This window comes from Xiphias gladius, chromosome 15 (assembly GCF_016859285.1).
Source record: "Xiphias gladius isolate SHS-SW01 ecotype Sanya breed wild chromosome 15, ASM1685928v1, whole genome shotgun sequence".
Classification (NCBI taxonomy): Eukaryota; Metazoa; Chordata; class Actinopteri; order Istiophoriformes; family Xiphiidae; genus Xiphias; species Xiphias gladius.
The window spans coordinates 31,108,653-31,124,676 of record NC_053414.1 but is presented as its reverse complement, the minus strand read 5'-3'; the positions used below and the strand labels follow the sequence as shown (position 1 = coordinate 31,124,676).

At 38.1% G+C, this 16,024-nt stretch overlaps 1 protein-coding gene across 1 annotated transcript; it reads left to right on the top strand.

The window, feature by feature from the left end:
* Positions 1-1,226: 1,226 nt before the first annotated feature.
* On the top strand, positions 1,227-13,997 carry ndufs8a (NADH:ubiquinone oxidoreductase core subunit S8a). The gene is made up of 8 exons (XM_040145727.1): positions 1,227-1,350; positions 3,184-3,239; positions 3,905-3,970; positions 5,859-5,948; positions 8,583-8,691; positions 12,032-12,095; positions 12,390-12,518; positions 13,277-13,997. The coding sequence occupies exons 2-8, from the start codon at positions 3,197-3,199 to the stop codon at positions 13,406-13,408; spliced, it is 633 nt and encodes a 210-aa protein (XP_040001661.1). The 5' UTR covers positions 1,227-1,350; positions 3,184-3,196; the 3' UTR covers positions 13,409-13,997.
* Positions 13,998-16,024: the final 2,027 nt, after the last annotated feature.

Here is a 16,024-nt window from a genome sequence, read left to right as displayed (position 1 = left end):
TACTAACTAATACCACCATCATTATGCTGTATGTGATTATTGTACAACAAAATAAGGAAAATAAGTTACTATTAGAAATCAAATTCAAGTAATACTGTGTGTCAAATAATATGTTTTTAAACTGTAGCAGAAGGATGGAGTTATTTCTCATTTAAATCAGCGGTGCAGTTCTATTTTAATTGTTATGCCAGGATTACAACCACCAACGCTTCTGCCGCTGCTATCTCTACTGCAGTATCTAAGCTTAACAGGGCTGGTTTACACTGATGACCAGGTAAAATGTCTCTTAATAAATAAACCCTTATATAACTGACATCTCAGTAATCAGCATCCGTCAGCAGTATATTCCTTGGAGAAGTAAATATTATGAAGAATAAACGCTTAAATAAATTCGTCAGAGATATCATAATAGATGTGACTTTGCTCCTAGGTTTTCAAATGCTGACCATTGAATGGACCATGGATGCAGGTGTTTTCCCCTCCTTCCTGGCCAAAAATACGTATAAAAAATATGTACCTTACTCATTACTGCATTTGATTCCTGCATTATTTGCTGGAGATGATTTAGTTGCTGCTGAGATTTGCATTCCCTTTTTTTAAGCCAAGATGAATGTTACATGTCTGAAATTCACATTGTTAAACTAAAACAGACCAAAATATAATGTGGATAACAAAATTTGATTTCTTATTATATCTAGTGAAATACTAGCAGGGGGGGCATTATTGACGATGTGAATTTCAGACATGTAACATCGTAAGTCAGCTACAGATATTTGCGTTTATAGGGCTTTTTCCGCTGTAGCAATCCAGCCAAAAACGGGCCTTTTTATTTTCTGTTTTCTGATTTCTTTTTCTGTTGTTGTATGAAATAGAAAATGAAAATCAAACCATTATTTTAACATTTTGCTCATACCTTTCTGACCATGAAGAAAAGAAAAACGGCTTGTATTTCAATTTTATTTTTTGCATTTCAAACTAAAACTCAAATAACCACTCATTTGTGAATATAGGTTTCTGAAAGGGAAAACGAAAGACTAAAATTTAAACGAACCGTTTTCAATATATGTATTTATATTTCTGTTTTTCTTGATTGACTATCCTATGTGTTTGTTTTAATGCCCTGAGTGTTCTTAATTTGTTTTTTTTTTTTCACCCTATATATTGCTTCATGAAATTACTCTTCTGTTATTAAAGGAAGAAAAAAACAAAACCCAAAAACGAGCAAACAAAAAATGGCTCGTCGGTCGGACGTCGACCAACGTAACACGTTGTATAACTTCCTATACACGCAGGGTCCGTTCCGCAAATCGTCCGCTGTTCTGGTTCAGAAGGCCAAATAGCGACATTTCGGTGAGTTTTAAACTATTTCAAGTCAAAAATCTAGTTTCTTACAAAGTTCATTCAAGTCACACCAAATAGTCAATTTATTATCATTCATATATGATCTTGCAAGGATTAGAATGATCCTTAATTCACCCCAAGCGACCTTTGTGCAAAAGTCCTTGACAGTATGTGATCTAACTCGGCTACTAATCAGTGCTAGCTTTGTTTAGCAATATACCTTTACGCTTCACAAAGTAAATCCAAAGTCAGGGACCATTTATTGTGCATAGTACATGTGTGGTGTGCTTAGAAGTGGATCGGTCACAGGGGTATTTTGTGTGTTTTGCTATGCGAGCTATTGTTGGCAAACTGAACAATGTCATGCTACCGAAGAAGCGTTAAGTGCTAGCGCTAACGTTCTTCAAGGTTAGTTTATAGTCAAAATTACATTTAAGTTAGTTTACTGTGCCTCAGTACGTGACCGTATAACATAAAGGGACATAAGGATAACGTTTGCAACTCAAAAACCGTAACGTTAAAACACCGTTCGCAGCACCTATCAGCCACAATATTAAAAACAGTTACCGGTTATAAAGTTGTGGCGGAATGGTGTGTGTACACACACACATACACATTTTGTTATGTTGCAGCTTTGTGCTTAAAAAAAAATCTCAACACCCTATAACCACAAAGCGAAAACAGAATCTTAGAAAGTTTTGCAATTTTACTAAAAAAAACTGAAATATGACATTGACATAAGTATTCAGACAACGAATTCTAAGTGTCCTGTCTGGTTTCCTCCAGACAGGACACTTAGTATTGAGGCTAAATAGTTCAATCTTGGTTTTATCAGACCAGAGAATCTTGTTTCTCACAGTCTTAGTCATTTAGGTGCTTTTTTGGATAACTTTCACTGAGGAGAAGCTTCTATCTGGCCACTCTGCCCTAAAGCCCAGATCGGGGGTGTGCTACAGTGATAGTTGTCTTTTTGGAAGTTTTTCCCATCTCCACACAGGATCTCTGGAGCTCAGCCACAGTGACAAACGGGTTCTTGGACACCTGTCACCAAGGCCCTCCTCTCCTGATTGCTCAGTTCAGCCAGGCGGCCAGCTCTAGGAAGAGTCCTGGTTGTTCCAAACTTCTTCCATTGGAGAACTATGGAGGCCACTGTGCTCTTGGGAACTTCCAATGCAGCAGATTTTTTTGTAGCCTTCCCCAGATCTGTGCCTTGACACAATCCTCTCTCTGAGCTCTGCAGGTAGTTCCTTCGACCTCATGGCAGGACAGTGCCCCCATCCAGAGGGCACGAGGGGTCACTGAATGGTTTAATGAGTATGAAAATGATGTGAATCATATGCTATGGCTTTAGCAATCACCGGATCTCAAGCCAATTGAACACCTGTGGGAGATTTTGGACTGACATGTTAGACAGCGCTCTACACCACCATCACCAAAACACTTTGTTAGGGAATATCTTTTGGAAGAATGGTGTTCATCTCTCCAGTAAAGTTCCAGAGACTTGTAGATTTGATGCCCAGACGCATTGAAGCTGCAATGGCGGCATGTGGTGGGCCAACATCACACTAAGACACTTTGTTAGTTTTTCCTTTAATTTGTCATTAGTCTGTATATATCAAGTATATACACAGAATAAACCTGTGTCTGTGTGTGTGTGTCTTAAGTATTTGTCAAAATCAACTCTACACTGTTTCTAATTTGTGCCAACTGGGAGTAGCGAGGAATTGTTTACTTAAATATTTAGAGACCGATTTGTGCTTCAAATAATAAATATATGATAATGCATTGATACAGTCACTATTTTTGAACTGTTCCTCGTTGTTATTGTGTGTTTGGTTTCAGTGTCAAAGATATCATGGCTTCAACATTGCGTTTACTTTACTGTGTGTCAAGGCCAGGTAAGATTTTTCACCATATTCAGTTGCACAAACAAAAATTCTAGTAATGTTAGTACAAACATATGGAGACAATAATCCAGTCTAGCTATTTTGACTTTAAAAAACATTTAAACCAGATATAATTGAATCATGGTTAAAATTTGATGAATAACCACCGAAACAAAGTTTCATTTCTTGTCAGTCTTTCTAGTTACTGTGGCATGGATACATCTTAGACTGATTTCATTCATAGGTTTGATTCTGTATATGTGGCAGAAGGGCTTTTTAGTGTTGGGTTATTGTCAGAGTCATCCCAAAGCTGCATGACATTTATCAAGTCTGACAAAAGACTTCTTGCTATGGTACCATTGTCAGACGAGCTCCAGCTTCTCTTTTCTTTGAGTGCCACCGGCATGGCGGTAGTTAAACAGTGAGTAAGAAATAAAATATAATTTGCAAAGGGCCCTGTCAGATTAAAAAATTATATATCTGCTTTCAGCAGATGGTCAAACATAGGAAATTGTGTCTTTGTGGTAGTACCTCATGTTATTAAGCAGACATCAGGTACCTGCATAGTATCTTTCAATTGTATAGTCATTGTGATGTATTACAATACTGTCTAAAGGACATTTCCACTCTAGTGATCTTAATGATTAATGCACTTTTTAATGAATCGTTATTTTCAGGCACGTTTGTGACCAGCCAGAATCTACTGAGGTCCTTCAGTGTCTCTGCACAAAGGGAGGGATTCAGTAAGTACTGTTACAACACACAAACACAGCTCATTGTGTTGAATTGTTGTCATGGATGTGTCTCCTTTTGAAGGTCTTTCAGGGGCCTGTACTACAAAGTGAGATAAGACCCATCTCTCTTTGTGTTCAGGTCAGGTTTTCTGGTATCGTAAAATTAACTCGCGTTTTACTGGGCTAACCGGGTCCACAACATTAAATTTAAGACTTTTTAAGACCTTTTTAATACCACATATACTGCAAATTAAAAGTCAACCTTTTTGTCCAAATATTAATCTATGATGGAAAACTAATAGGGTTGATATGGCCCAGTATTATTGAAGATTATGCCACTTTTTTTCAGTACTTGCCAACAGTATGTAACAATAATTCTTAATGATAGAATTAATTAAATTAATCTAAGCCTTTTACTTTCTCTGTCCTGACTCATTTTAAATGTCAATTTGGTCAATCTCAAAGCACAGTTGCTGTTAGTAACCTGTATTTTTGTTCATTTTGTCAGACAATGTAGTGGTCATATAATAGGGATTCTGACAACAGAACACAAAAAACACGTAAATGAGACCAACTAAAGCTGAATTCGGCTGCATCAAAGCACAGCATATGTCAGAGAGCGGGGGGGCTCGAAAGGGACCATCTCCCTTCCTCCTTCGATGCAAATATTTTGCTGTATATCAGTAACCGCAGTAAAAAATTAATTGTATAATTCAATTTATTTTAAGTCAGCAGTTATAGGCATCTGTATACATTTTGAATTTCAAGCTTTACAGTGAATTTCAAGCTTTAGAGACTAGAGCCAGCCCAACAAAAATAGACCTGGCGTTTAAAGATGGTGAGTGAGGAAAAGAGCCAGGAGTGACACAGCTTCTCACCCTGTACACACACTCAAACACATACACTGGCAAGAATGGCAATGAATTTGGGTTTGGTGAGCAGGCATATAGAGAATGGAGATAAAGGTTTTGTCAGATTGCACAGTGCACTTGTCAGTACTGGCAGATTGAAAGGGGATTGCAAATGGTTTGCTTTAAATCAAGGAGCAGAGTCACTCATGCTGATTAACAGCGATCATCTCTGAAGTGTTGAATTGAGGGCAACTGGACTTGTTTGTAGATCTTTGAAGACGTTTCACCTCTCATCTAACAGTCTTTTTCAGTTCTGACTGACTGGTGGGGATTCCCAGGTATTTAATCTCTGTGGTGTCGTTATCAAGGCCATTGATGTCACTTGGTTGGATAGTGCTCCTGGCTGTTGTAACGACAGTCGTCAGAGTCAGTGGTGTCGCCTGAGGCTAAATATGAATAGGAAGGGATGAAAGGACAGCGTTGTAGGTGGGGGATAAGTGGTGTCATAGATGTCCTCCTCTGTCAAAGGAGGGTTTCTTTATTTCTATACAAGGGAGTGTCCCTTATCCTTCAGATGTAGGTGAACTGCTGAGTCTTGACCTGAGGAGTTTCCCTCCTGTGTTGAGCCAAGTGTTTGTTTAAGAGTTGTTGAGTTTAACTGATATATAGCTCCGTGCAGTCCTCACTGCATTGGACTGCATACAGTAGATTGCTTGTCTTGTGTTCTGATGTGTGGTCTTTTGAACGGACCAGTTGCTGTCTTAGTGTGTTTCTGGGTTTGAAAGACACATGGGTGCGGTGCTTGTTGAAGAACAGTGATCACCACCACCGATCCTTGCTATCAACAGGAAAAAATACTTACTATTGGCAGAAAAAAAAAAACTATTGTATTAGCTGTTGTGGAATTACAGCCATTTTAATACTTTGTGTATATTTAATGTTCACATTTCTCACACCAATGGTCATTTGTTGAATCAGGACAGACTATATATGCACACTACTCACTAAAACGCCCAGCTTTACCCAGATTGTGTTTGTGTGTACAGAGTACGTGAATGCCCAGGACATTCCTACAGATTTGAAGTCCATCACAGACCGAGCTGCTCAGACGCTGCTGTGGACAGAGCTCTTCAGAGGTCAGCTGAAGTTCCAACACACCAATAACAGATGTTATACACTGAAGTTATTAAGTTAAGGCTGTTTATCTTTAAAATTATCCTGTTTGACAGTCTTCAGTCACAGAGAGACTAATACACTCAGTTTTCCTTCAACCTAACAATTAATCTATAACTAATTTTCCTTTTAGAAGTAGTAATACCAGAAATAATGAATTGATGTCACTTCCTAATGCATTACCGTCCTGCTCAGCTCCAGTGAAACAAATCAAAATATGTCTGCTGAGATTTTTCTTAAATTTTGATCTTTCCTTATTGAGGTCTCTGTGGTAATCTTGAAAGGATTTCAGAAGTGTATTTTGCAGTCCCATGTTCATGTTTAAAAATGCTTCACAAAGTTAATTTGCACTAAACACCTTATACTAAGGAGACTTCATGCAGACTGTAGAGGTACACTCTGTTGAGGGCTGTTACTCTGTCATATCATTAACCTGCTGACTGCCGCTTTCACAACCTTGCGCCTCATTTCCGCACACCACTTTGTAAGAAAAATGTATGTATGTTACTTATGTTCCATTCAAACATTATAACATGATCCACACTGAAGATAAATCATAACTGTGATAGGGATAATACTATATGTGCGCAGGTGTGTCCTCTTCTCTTATCATGTAGCCATCAGTGAGTCAGTAGATTTAACAAGAAATATAATGATAAACATTGATCTACACTCAGAAATTTAATTAGAGTCCAGAGGCAGGAATTTTAAATACTAGATATCATCTGTAAATCCAGTCCTTGTTCCTGTAATAACAGCTCTCAAAACGGCCCCACTATGCTCCATTAAAACACTGAAGGAAAGGCGTTTAGAGTGAGTGACCCGCCGAGCCAAAAAATATATAAAAATATTGGTTAGTTAGTTTCAGTTTTATAACATCTAGCAGAAGATGTGAGCAGAACATTGTTTTGTTACTGTTTCAGTGACATTTAGTAGGTACCCTGTTCAGACTTTCCTGCTATAAAACTTTTGCAGTGACATACTCCCTCTACGGTGATCATAGAAAACACTACAGGACACTGGAGGAAAAACTATATAAAACACATATTAATAACAGCTGCTCCTCAGTACAGAAATGAGAGAGACTGTCTGTGATGTGGAGGATTTGGAGACAGTGCTACACAGGTGTACAGTAACCTGATAATGTTAGAGGCATACAGGGATATTAATAACCAGGTTATTTTTTTATATTATTTAAACCAGATACATAACAGGGACTTGTGTGAATGCAAACATACTAACTGACGATGATAAGATGATGTATAGTGGCATGAAGATGAACTGATTTCCAAAAGGCATAAAGTTAAAGGACACATTTGTTTAATATTTTGAGCAAGATTAGGTTTTTATTTCCATCGTTTAATGTTTCAAAATAACAAAAGAGGAAAACGGCTCAAAATTCAAAGTTTGGGCACCTTTCATGGTCAGTAGTTAGTATTATCCCCTTCTGTGAGGTTCTTGGGCCCTCTTGCATGTACTGCTCTTTTGAGGTCTACCCACAGATTTTCAATGATTTTTAGGTCGGGGGACTACGCGGCCCATGGCAAAGGGCCATCCTTGAGGTACTCCATTGTGGACTTTGTGGTGTGCTTAGAATCATTATCCTGTTGTAGAACCCTCAGCTTTTTTTGCAGACAGTGTTATGTTTGCTCACAGAATTTGCTCAATCCACAATTTAGATGTTCCTTTGAAACTTATGATGCTTAATTTTGTGGTGAGGATGCAGGAATGGTTTTCTTCTGATGCCCCTTCCATGAAGGTCATATTTGTGCATCGTAGAACAGTGCACCACCACTCCAGACTCTGCTTAATCTTCCAGAAGGGTCTTTTGCAGTTACACAGGGGTTTTGATTTGCCTGTCTAGCAATCCTATGAGCAGTTCTCTCTGAAATTTTTCTTGGTCTTCCAGACCTCAATTTGACCTCCATCGTTCCAATTAAGTGCCATTTCTTTTCTTTACAATAGGAACTGGGTGTACAGCTACCTGAAAATGCTTTGCTATCTTCTTATAGCCTTCTCCTACTTTGTGGGCATCACTTATTTTAATTTTCAGAGTGCTGGGCAGCTGCTTAGATGAGCCAAGGCTGCTGATTTTTGGGACAAGGTTTGAGGAGTCAGAATGTTGATAAAGCTGTGGAATATGCCTTAACTGGCCTTTCCCAACGATGATTGTGAACAAGCCATAGCCCTGACATGCTAATTAGGTCAGCGACCTTGGTAAAGGCTCAAATCTCTTGGGGTGCCCAAACTTTTTGTGTGGTGCTCCTTTCACTCTAAAATTGTACGAAACAGAGATAATACACTAATCTTGCTTAAAATATTGAAAATTTGATAAATCTTTAACTTTATGCCTTTTGGAGATCAGCTCATTTTCTACTCACTTAACTATTCACAGTAACAGAAATTTGGACCAAACTTTTGCATGCCACTGTAAAGTAATGTAAAGTTACTAGAATTGCAAAAAAAATTCTATTGAAAATATCCGGGGCAACGGAGGAATGTCTCTTCCAGGGCACCAAAATGTTCAGAAATGGCCCTGCCACTGCACATGTCAGTTTGTTCTTTTTTTAACATGAAAAATCGTGTTGTGATGTCAGGTCTGGGGATGACAATGAGCTACCTGTTCAGAGAGCCTGCCACCATCAACTATCCATTTGAGAAGGGACCGTTGTCACCTCGCTTCAGAGGAGAGCATGCACTGCGCAGGTGAGGATGAAAACTCAACAACACTCAGTGTAATGTCTGTCAAATGGAGTAAAAACTAACAACCACTCAGATGTTAAAATCTAAATTGTCGGCGCGTTCGTTGATTTGCGAAGAGTCAAGGAAATGAGTTATATCTCAGTTTATTTATTACAAACCAGAGAATCAAGTTGAACATGTACATAGATCTTTTCCATTCAGAAAACCACATTCTGCAAGCAATTCGCTGTAGCCAACTTCATAGAAAAGAGTATCTGACTTAGCGCTACACAGGTTTTTCAAAGGGAATGTGTATCTATCTGACTGGTCAAGAACGCTGGGGAGGCGCTGTGGCTTAGCGCTCCCTTGGCTGGCGGATAAGTTGGTCCCTCCTTTCTTCCACAGGCTTCCACCAGTCACGAGAGACAGTGCCCTAAACAGGAAGAAACCCCGCCCTCCCTCATGTGTAGCATGTTCTGAATGTTTTGTTTTTGTCTTATTCATCTGACATGACCCAGTATGGGTGTAGTGCAAAATATTGTTGTATATGACGTTCTTTCCGTATCTATCTCTTTGCACAACAGAAAGTGGCATGGTGTCCATCAACTGTCCTCCTTTAGACATCGCCTACAGAATGGCCTGTTTTTATAAGCCAATGCCTTTCTACGTACATACAATAAAATCTGTGTGCAAAAGCATATATCTTTGGTATGCTCTTTATATTCACAGGATTAATAAACAGCTAGATCTGACAAAATAACTGTTCACATAGGGATTAATTGTTTTTCACAGTAGATAAGATCATCATTATCATATTGATGGACTCAGCATTTCACAACACTATGATTTCAGAAAAATCTAATTGATTGTTGATAGTTCACACAACTATTTCTGTTGCTTTTCATGTGAAAACCTTAGGCCCACGCTATGAATGTCTTCCAAGAGAGACTGTCTGAAAATGGGACAAATTATCTCCATATTTAAACCATATCCCATCTCCCCCTAATCTATGACGACTGGCTTTTCCCTCCGCCTTCAAATCGTGTTCCTACACTGGAAATAAAAGTACTGGCAGATTTTTGCTCTTGCCTTAAAGGTGCTTTCAGAGAGAGAACAGTTGCCATCTCTGTTGTTTTCAATCTAAAAACCATAGCAGTTGCAGCTCCAGCTTGCTGTGTGGCCATTGGCAACCACAGAAACCACAGTGAAGGAAATTATACAGGGGCTGATTTTACTTAATCTGATTTCACTGAATGATTCATCTCTTCAGAGAGCAAACATATTAATGAGGAGAAACAGTCTCTGAGTCTGATTATCAGGTCTGGGACATTAAACGTTAATTATATTAAAGCCCTATTATGCAAGAATTGTTTTTTTTTTTTTTTTTTGCAACTATACACCCCTATAGTTTTAGAGTGCAATTCATTTTTACACCATTGTTGTAAATGCAAATCACACCTTCACGTTACATTTGGTACAAGAACAGGCATTCAGGGTAGAGAGTGGTTATGGAGGGGGCACTGTTCTCCCAATTACAAGTCAGTGTACCATCAAAATAATTTTGAACATGTTATTTTAAGATAGAATAGTTGCATAATGTTTTAAATAGCAAAGCTTGGTATTCATCGTGTCATATTGCTAACCCTTTTCCCCTATTTTAAGCCAGCAGCTGTGTAGCTGCTGATGAAATTAAACAGTCCTTGTTGAAATTATTGGCACCCCTAAATTTTAAGTACACAATTTAGAATATCTTCATAAATAAATACAAATTAAACAATTTTATATAATCAAAATAATTGTCCAAGGTTACCGAACAAAACTCGGGGGTGTATAGAAAGTACTGTATGTATAGAAGAAGAAGTTTCTGCCACTCTTCCATTTCTATGCGTTTAAGCTCTTAAGTTTGCAGGAGTCCTTTTTGCGATGGCACGCCATCTTTTCCTTTTTCAGTCATTCTTTTTTGCTGCTGTACTTTGGGTCGTTGTCCTGCTGAAAGACCCAAGACCTTCATCTCAAACTTAGACAATGGGTAACACATTTCGCTCTAAAATGCCTTTGTAATATTCTGATTTCATGATTCCATTGATACATTCACTGCCTCCAGTACCAGATGCAGCAAAGCAGCCCCACAGCATGATGGAACGTCAAACGTGTTTTACTGTTGGTGGGGTGTTCTTTTCCTTAATGATTTCATTTCGTCACCTATTAACAAATTGATGCACTGCATTCCCAAAGAGCTCTACTGGTTTCATCTGTCCATAGAACATTATCCCAGAAAGGCTGTGGCAAACATTAGTCTTGCCTTTTTGTGCCTTTCTTTCAATAGTGGTGTCCTTCTTTGCCTTCGCCCAAGGAACCCTTCTTGGTTTAGTGTGCGGCGTATGGTATGGGCTGAAACCACCACTCCGGATTGCTCCAGGTCAGCCTGAAGCGCTTTAGATGTCTCGCGTGGCGTTATTTCCACAGTCCACATCAACCTTCACAGACTTCTCTCATTAAATTTCTTTTTAGCACCACATATTGGAAATGTCTTAACAGTTTTATGACTCTGAAACTTCTTGATAATATTACGAACTGTTGAAATGGGGATTTCAAGATCTTTGGAGATTGCCTTGTAGCCTTTGGAATTATGTGTGTTGATAATTACATTTCTGATGCTCTGACGACTCTCTTGACTTCACAAAAAAAAAAACACAAACAATCAGCCCCCTTTTATGCTGTAAATCCATAATTCATTGGTTACTGCATGTCATGTGAACACTGAAAATTAAGCACAGGTGAGTGTTGTTTGTTTTTTGTATTTTCTTTGAGGAACTAATTTTAATTCATCAAAAGGTTTCCAATGTCAAGTGTACATTTTATGTCTATTTTTAGTTATATATATAATATAATTTTATTTTATTTTTTTTATTTTTTTTTTGGCTCAGTAAATTTATTATATATTCTGATTATACAAAATTGGTTAATTTTCATTTATTTCTGATTACAATCTAAATTCTATACTTAAAATTCGGAGGTGCCAATAATTTTAACCAGGACTTTACATGGGTGGACAGCAGCAACCTGTGGTGTACAGGCTGGTAGTGGGATCAGAGGTAGATGGGAGCCATGTCAGCAGAATAAAGCCCTGCTGCAGCCCGCTCAGAAGAACACTGACAGTGCCAGTTTGCAGCTGCAGCAGTAACCACTTGCTGTCTGAAAGCACCTTAAATCCTACATTTGGAATTGAAGTGATTGAAGTGATTAAGAAGGTCAGTTAATAGTGACCAAAACTCAAAATGTTTTTTTAAAAAATAGGGTTTTCTTGGTGCAGTAACAGCACTCGATTTCAAAGCTTAACAAAGTCTTGATAATGTTACACCAGGTATCCTTCAGGAGAGGAGCGCTGTATTGCCTGCAAGCTGTGTGAAGCTATCTGCCCTGCCCAGGTACACATGGACACACACACAACACACACATAAAAAGAATGTCCACTAGTTGTGGCCTGATTGCATCATGTCTGCCTTCAATATGAACAAGACAAAACCACTTTGGCTGTATATGCTCAAATGATAAGTAACTTTGTTTACTGTGAAAAACATATGAAATTTATGATTAAGTATGTTTTATGTCAGTTGTGAATGAATATAGGCATTTGTAATTAATCTGAATACTAGCTAGCAAAGCAGAGAAAAGCCTGTGATAGAGCAATTGTCAATGTTCCCAACAATGTGTATATCCAGGCCATCACCATCGAAGCTGAGACTCGTGCTGACGGCAGCAGGAGGACGACTCGTTATGACATCGACATGACCAAATGCATCTACTGCGGCTTCTGTCAGGAGGCATGTCCCGTGGATGCCATAGTAGAGGTGTGTGTATCATCCTGTGTTACAGGGTCCATGTCACAGTGCAAACTCATCTCCTCAAAATGTTCAGACATATAGTAAATACAATTTTTCATAATGCCACAAATACTCTTTGGGGCGGGTCAAAGATGTACATTACAGTTACACAACTAGAAAAAATTAACGAGAGGAATAAAAATTATAGACAAAAAAATAACTAAAGAAGGCTCTCAACTAAAGAACACGGTCACCACACACCCACAACTAAAGAACACAGTCACCCTGCAGAGGTCCAAATTAAAGAACATGGTCACCATGCAATGCTCTCAACTAAAGAACAGAGTCATCCCTCACAACACTCAACTAAAGAACCCAGTCCCCCCACAACGCTCCAGCTAAAGAACACAGTCACCCCACCTTAATAATCTAAATAAAACAAAGCAAAACAAAGTACATGTTAAATTGCAGCTTGTTAAGTTCCAGTAGTGGAAAAGGCCTAAGGGTAAACCAGCGTCATAAGATCTGAAAACCTTCGTTTAAGCCAGAGATCACTATATAAATGATACAGACCCCTGTCTTGCCTGTTAGGCCTGCCAACATTTTGCTTTGCTGATATTCAGTGTTCACATTGGAAAGGTTACTTACATCATGAATCCTCACCTTTACCTCTGTTCTTTCTTATTTCTTTGATTTCTTTCTTTTCCTTTTCACTCTGCTTGTACCTCTGATCCCTCTCTTCTTTCTTACATTCCTCTGTCCATCCTCTGTCTTTGTTTCTTCAGGGCCCTAACTTTGAGTTTTCAACTGAAACCCATGAAGAGCTGCTCTACAACAAGGAGAAGCTCCTCAACAACGGAGACAAGTGGGAAGCAGAGATAGCTGCCAACATACAAGCTGATTACCTCTACCGATAGTCACCACAGACACACATAAGGACAGTGTACAGTTAGCACATACCAACATAACCCCTCTGACACACACAAACGTCCATACTGTACATACTGTAAGAAGACAGACTCAGCTGTGATGGATGTGCTTGAGGTGTTGGATTTGTATTTGACGATGCATCCTCTGTTTCAAACCAAACACCAGCGTCATCCCCTTCTGATATAATTATTATACTTGGAAGTGCTTCTGATTTTTACCATGGAGTTGTTTGGATTACATGTTTATCATAGAATGATGAATACTACACTGGCCGTCTGCGTGACAGCATGGACCAGTGTGTGATAACTCAGTGAGGTCCATGTGGTTGTGTCTGCACAGTCCGACTGTAATAACAAGCATGCAGACTTAGTCATGCTGTGACAGTATTGGTGCCGTACACTGATGGCAGGGGCAGACTTCATCCTGGTTTGATTATATGTCCCACATAAGTGTGCGTGGGTTATTGTTATTGTATTCTTTGTCACTGCATAGTTCTATGGTCTTCATGCTGTTTCCATCCTGACAAAAAAAAAAATAAACAAAATTCTGGGAGAAACACAGAATGTGAAGGATTCTTTAGTTTTGGCTGAAGACAGATTTAAAAATTGAATCAAGTATATATCACTTATTAGCATCAAGGGTAAGGTGGTGGAAGATGCCCACCAACATGTAACTCACATTTAAGAAATTAGCTTTCTGTTGCTTCATACAAGCAAATTTGGCTGCCAGTACAGTAGGTGATTTTCATTTGATAAGATTTCTTCAAATAAGTCAGCATGTCCAGATACCAGTGCTCTTAAAAAAATAAATCAAAAAGACTAATTTCAAGGAATTCTTGACTACACTTGTTTAGTGTAGTTTGTTCTATTACAAGCCAATTAATATTCAATACTGGTGGATTAAATGACTTAAAATAAGATTGGTGTTAATACGTGTTTTCTAGAAAACAGAACTCCACGCAAGCAACACCCAGTGGTGGAAGAAGAACTCAGATCCTTTACTTCAGTTAAAAGCACAAATAAGACTTTGTAGAAACACTCCACTACACGTAAAAGTAAAGTCCAACATTCAAATTTCTCTTTACAGTAAGTCAAAGTACAGATGTATTATCAGATAAATTTACTTTGATTATCAAGTAAAAGTACCTACCTAGAAAAATGGTCCCTGTGACTGATAAATATGACATTATTTTTAGATTGTCAATACAAATACTAGCTAATTGTAACTACTTGATATAAAGATTGAAAATAGACATTTTGTCCCAAGAACAAGTTGAGAGTATTCCCTCCTGCAGCCAAAAGACTTGAAATAAGAGGTTCTTGTTTTGAAACTTCAGAGCTTAAAATAAGTGTTGAATATATTTGCCCACAGTGGTCTGGGGCAAAATGCTATCAAAAACACCCACTATGACAAGTATATTTTCCTACACAGGTCGGATTTGTGTTGATGTGTAAAAAATAAATAACACAAATACGACCTCTGAAAAAAAGAGATAGTCATATTTCCATGAAAGGACAGGGAGTAATAAAGCATACTTTATTCACACATTTATCTTTAGATAGTGGAAACGATGCAGACTGTAGAATATTTTTTGTTCATTTGTTTTGAGTCCTGAAGCCTTAAACTGAAACTCATTAAATCAGCCTATATTTGAACTAGCTTCACAAAATCAAACAAATAAACAAAAAAGAGATACCTAAAAATCTGTTGGGTAAAAGGTCTGTGTATCAGCCGTTCATTCAGTTAGCTCATTCAGTCTGGAAAAGAAAACAAATCAGAATTAGCTGTATTGTTTTTGTAGATGTCAGAAAGGTAAAAAGATGTTTTCCTGTTTCGTGTCCTCTCGTTTTTCTGTTCTTTTGTTTTGTACTGTGTTTCTCCACCGTGTGCATGCACCACATGCAAGTATGCAGAGAGGTTTTTACAGCAGTTTTGAAATTAAAAATTAGAACTTAAGGGATTTTTTTTTTAAATGGAAGAAAAGTGCTTTTGAGAGATAATAATCTTAACTGGCAGGTTTCATCTGTGATGACAGATGGAGCCTAGTATTAACAAAGTGTCATGAATTGAAATTTACAAGGTTTTTCTGAATGAAAACCCCACAGATTAAATATTTTGTTGTTCTCACCAACATGTTTTAAAGCACGGGAGTTTAGACATTTATCCTGTGATGAATTATGCTGTCCAATTTGACTCTGATTTGACATGTAAATGTTGTACGGCAACATCCAGTGGCCACGGTCACCAAAACAGCTTCATTAGTAATTTAATAATGTAAGATCATAACTACATGATGAACCCTGGAAATTTTTCCAAAGTGTAGCCTATGGAGTCGTATTTGTGACACCCAGTGTCATTTATCACATCACTAAAACCCCAGTAATGCTCATCCTCGTCCTCACCTTCCTCAGTGGCAGAGTGAATCAAATTGACAGCATCATGATCACATAAAGATCCACACTACATGTGGAGCTGATGCTTCCTCTCTAAAAAAAAAGTAATTATCTGTTTTATGACTTTTTTTTAACAGTGAAGCTGATGCTTCTTCGGGTTATATCTGTTGTTGATTTATTGTCATTACAGTGCAAACTGTAGACTATTGT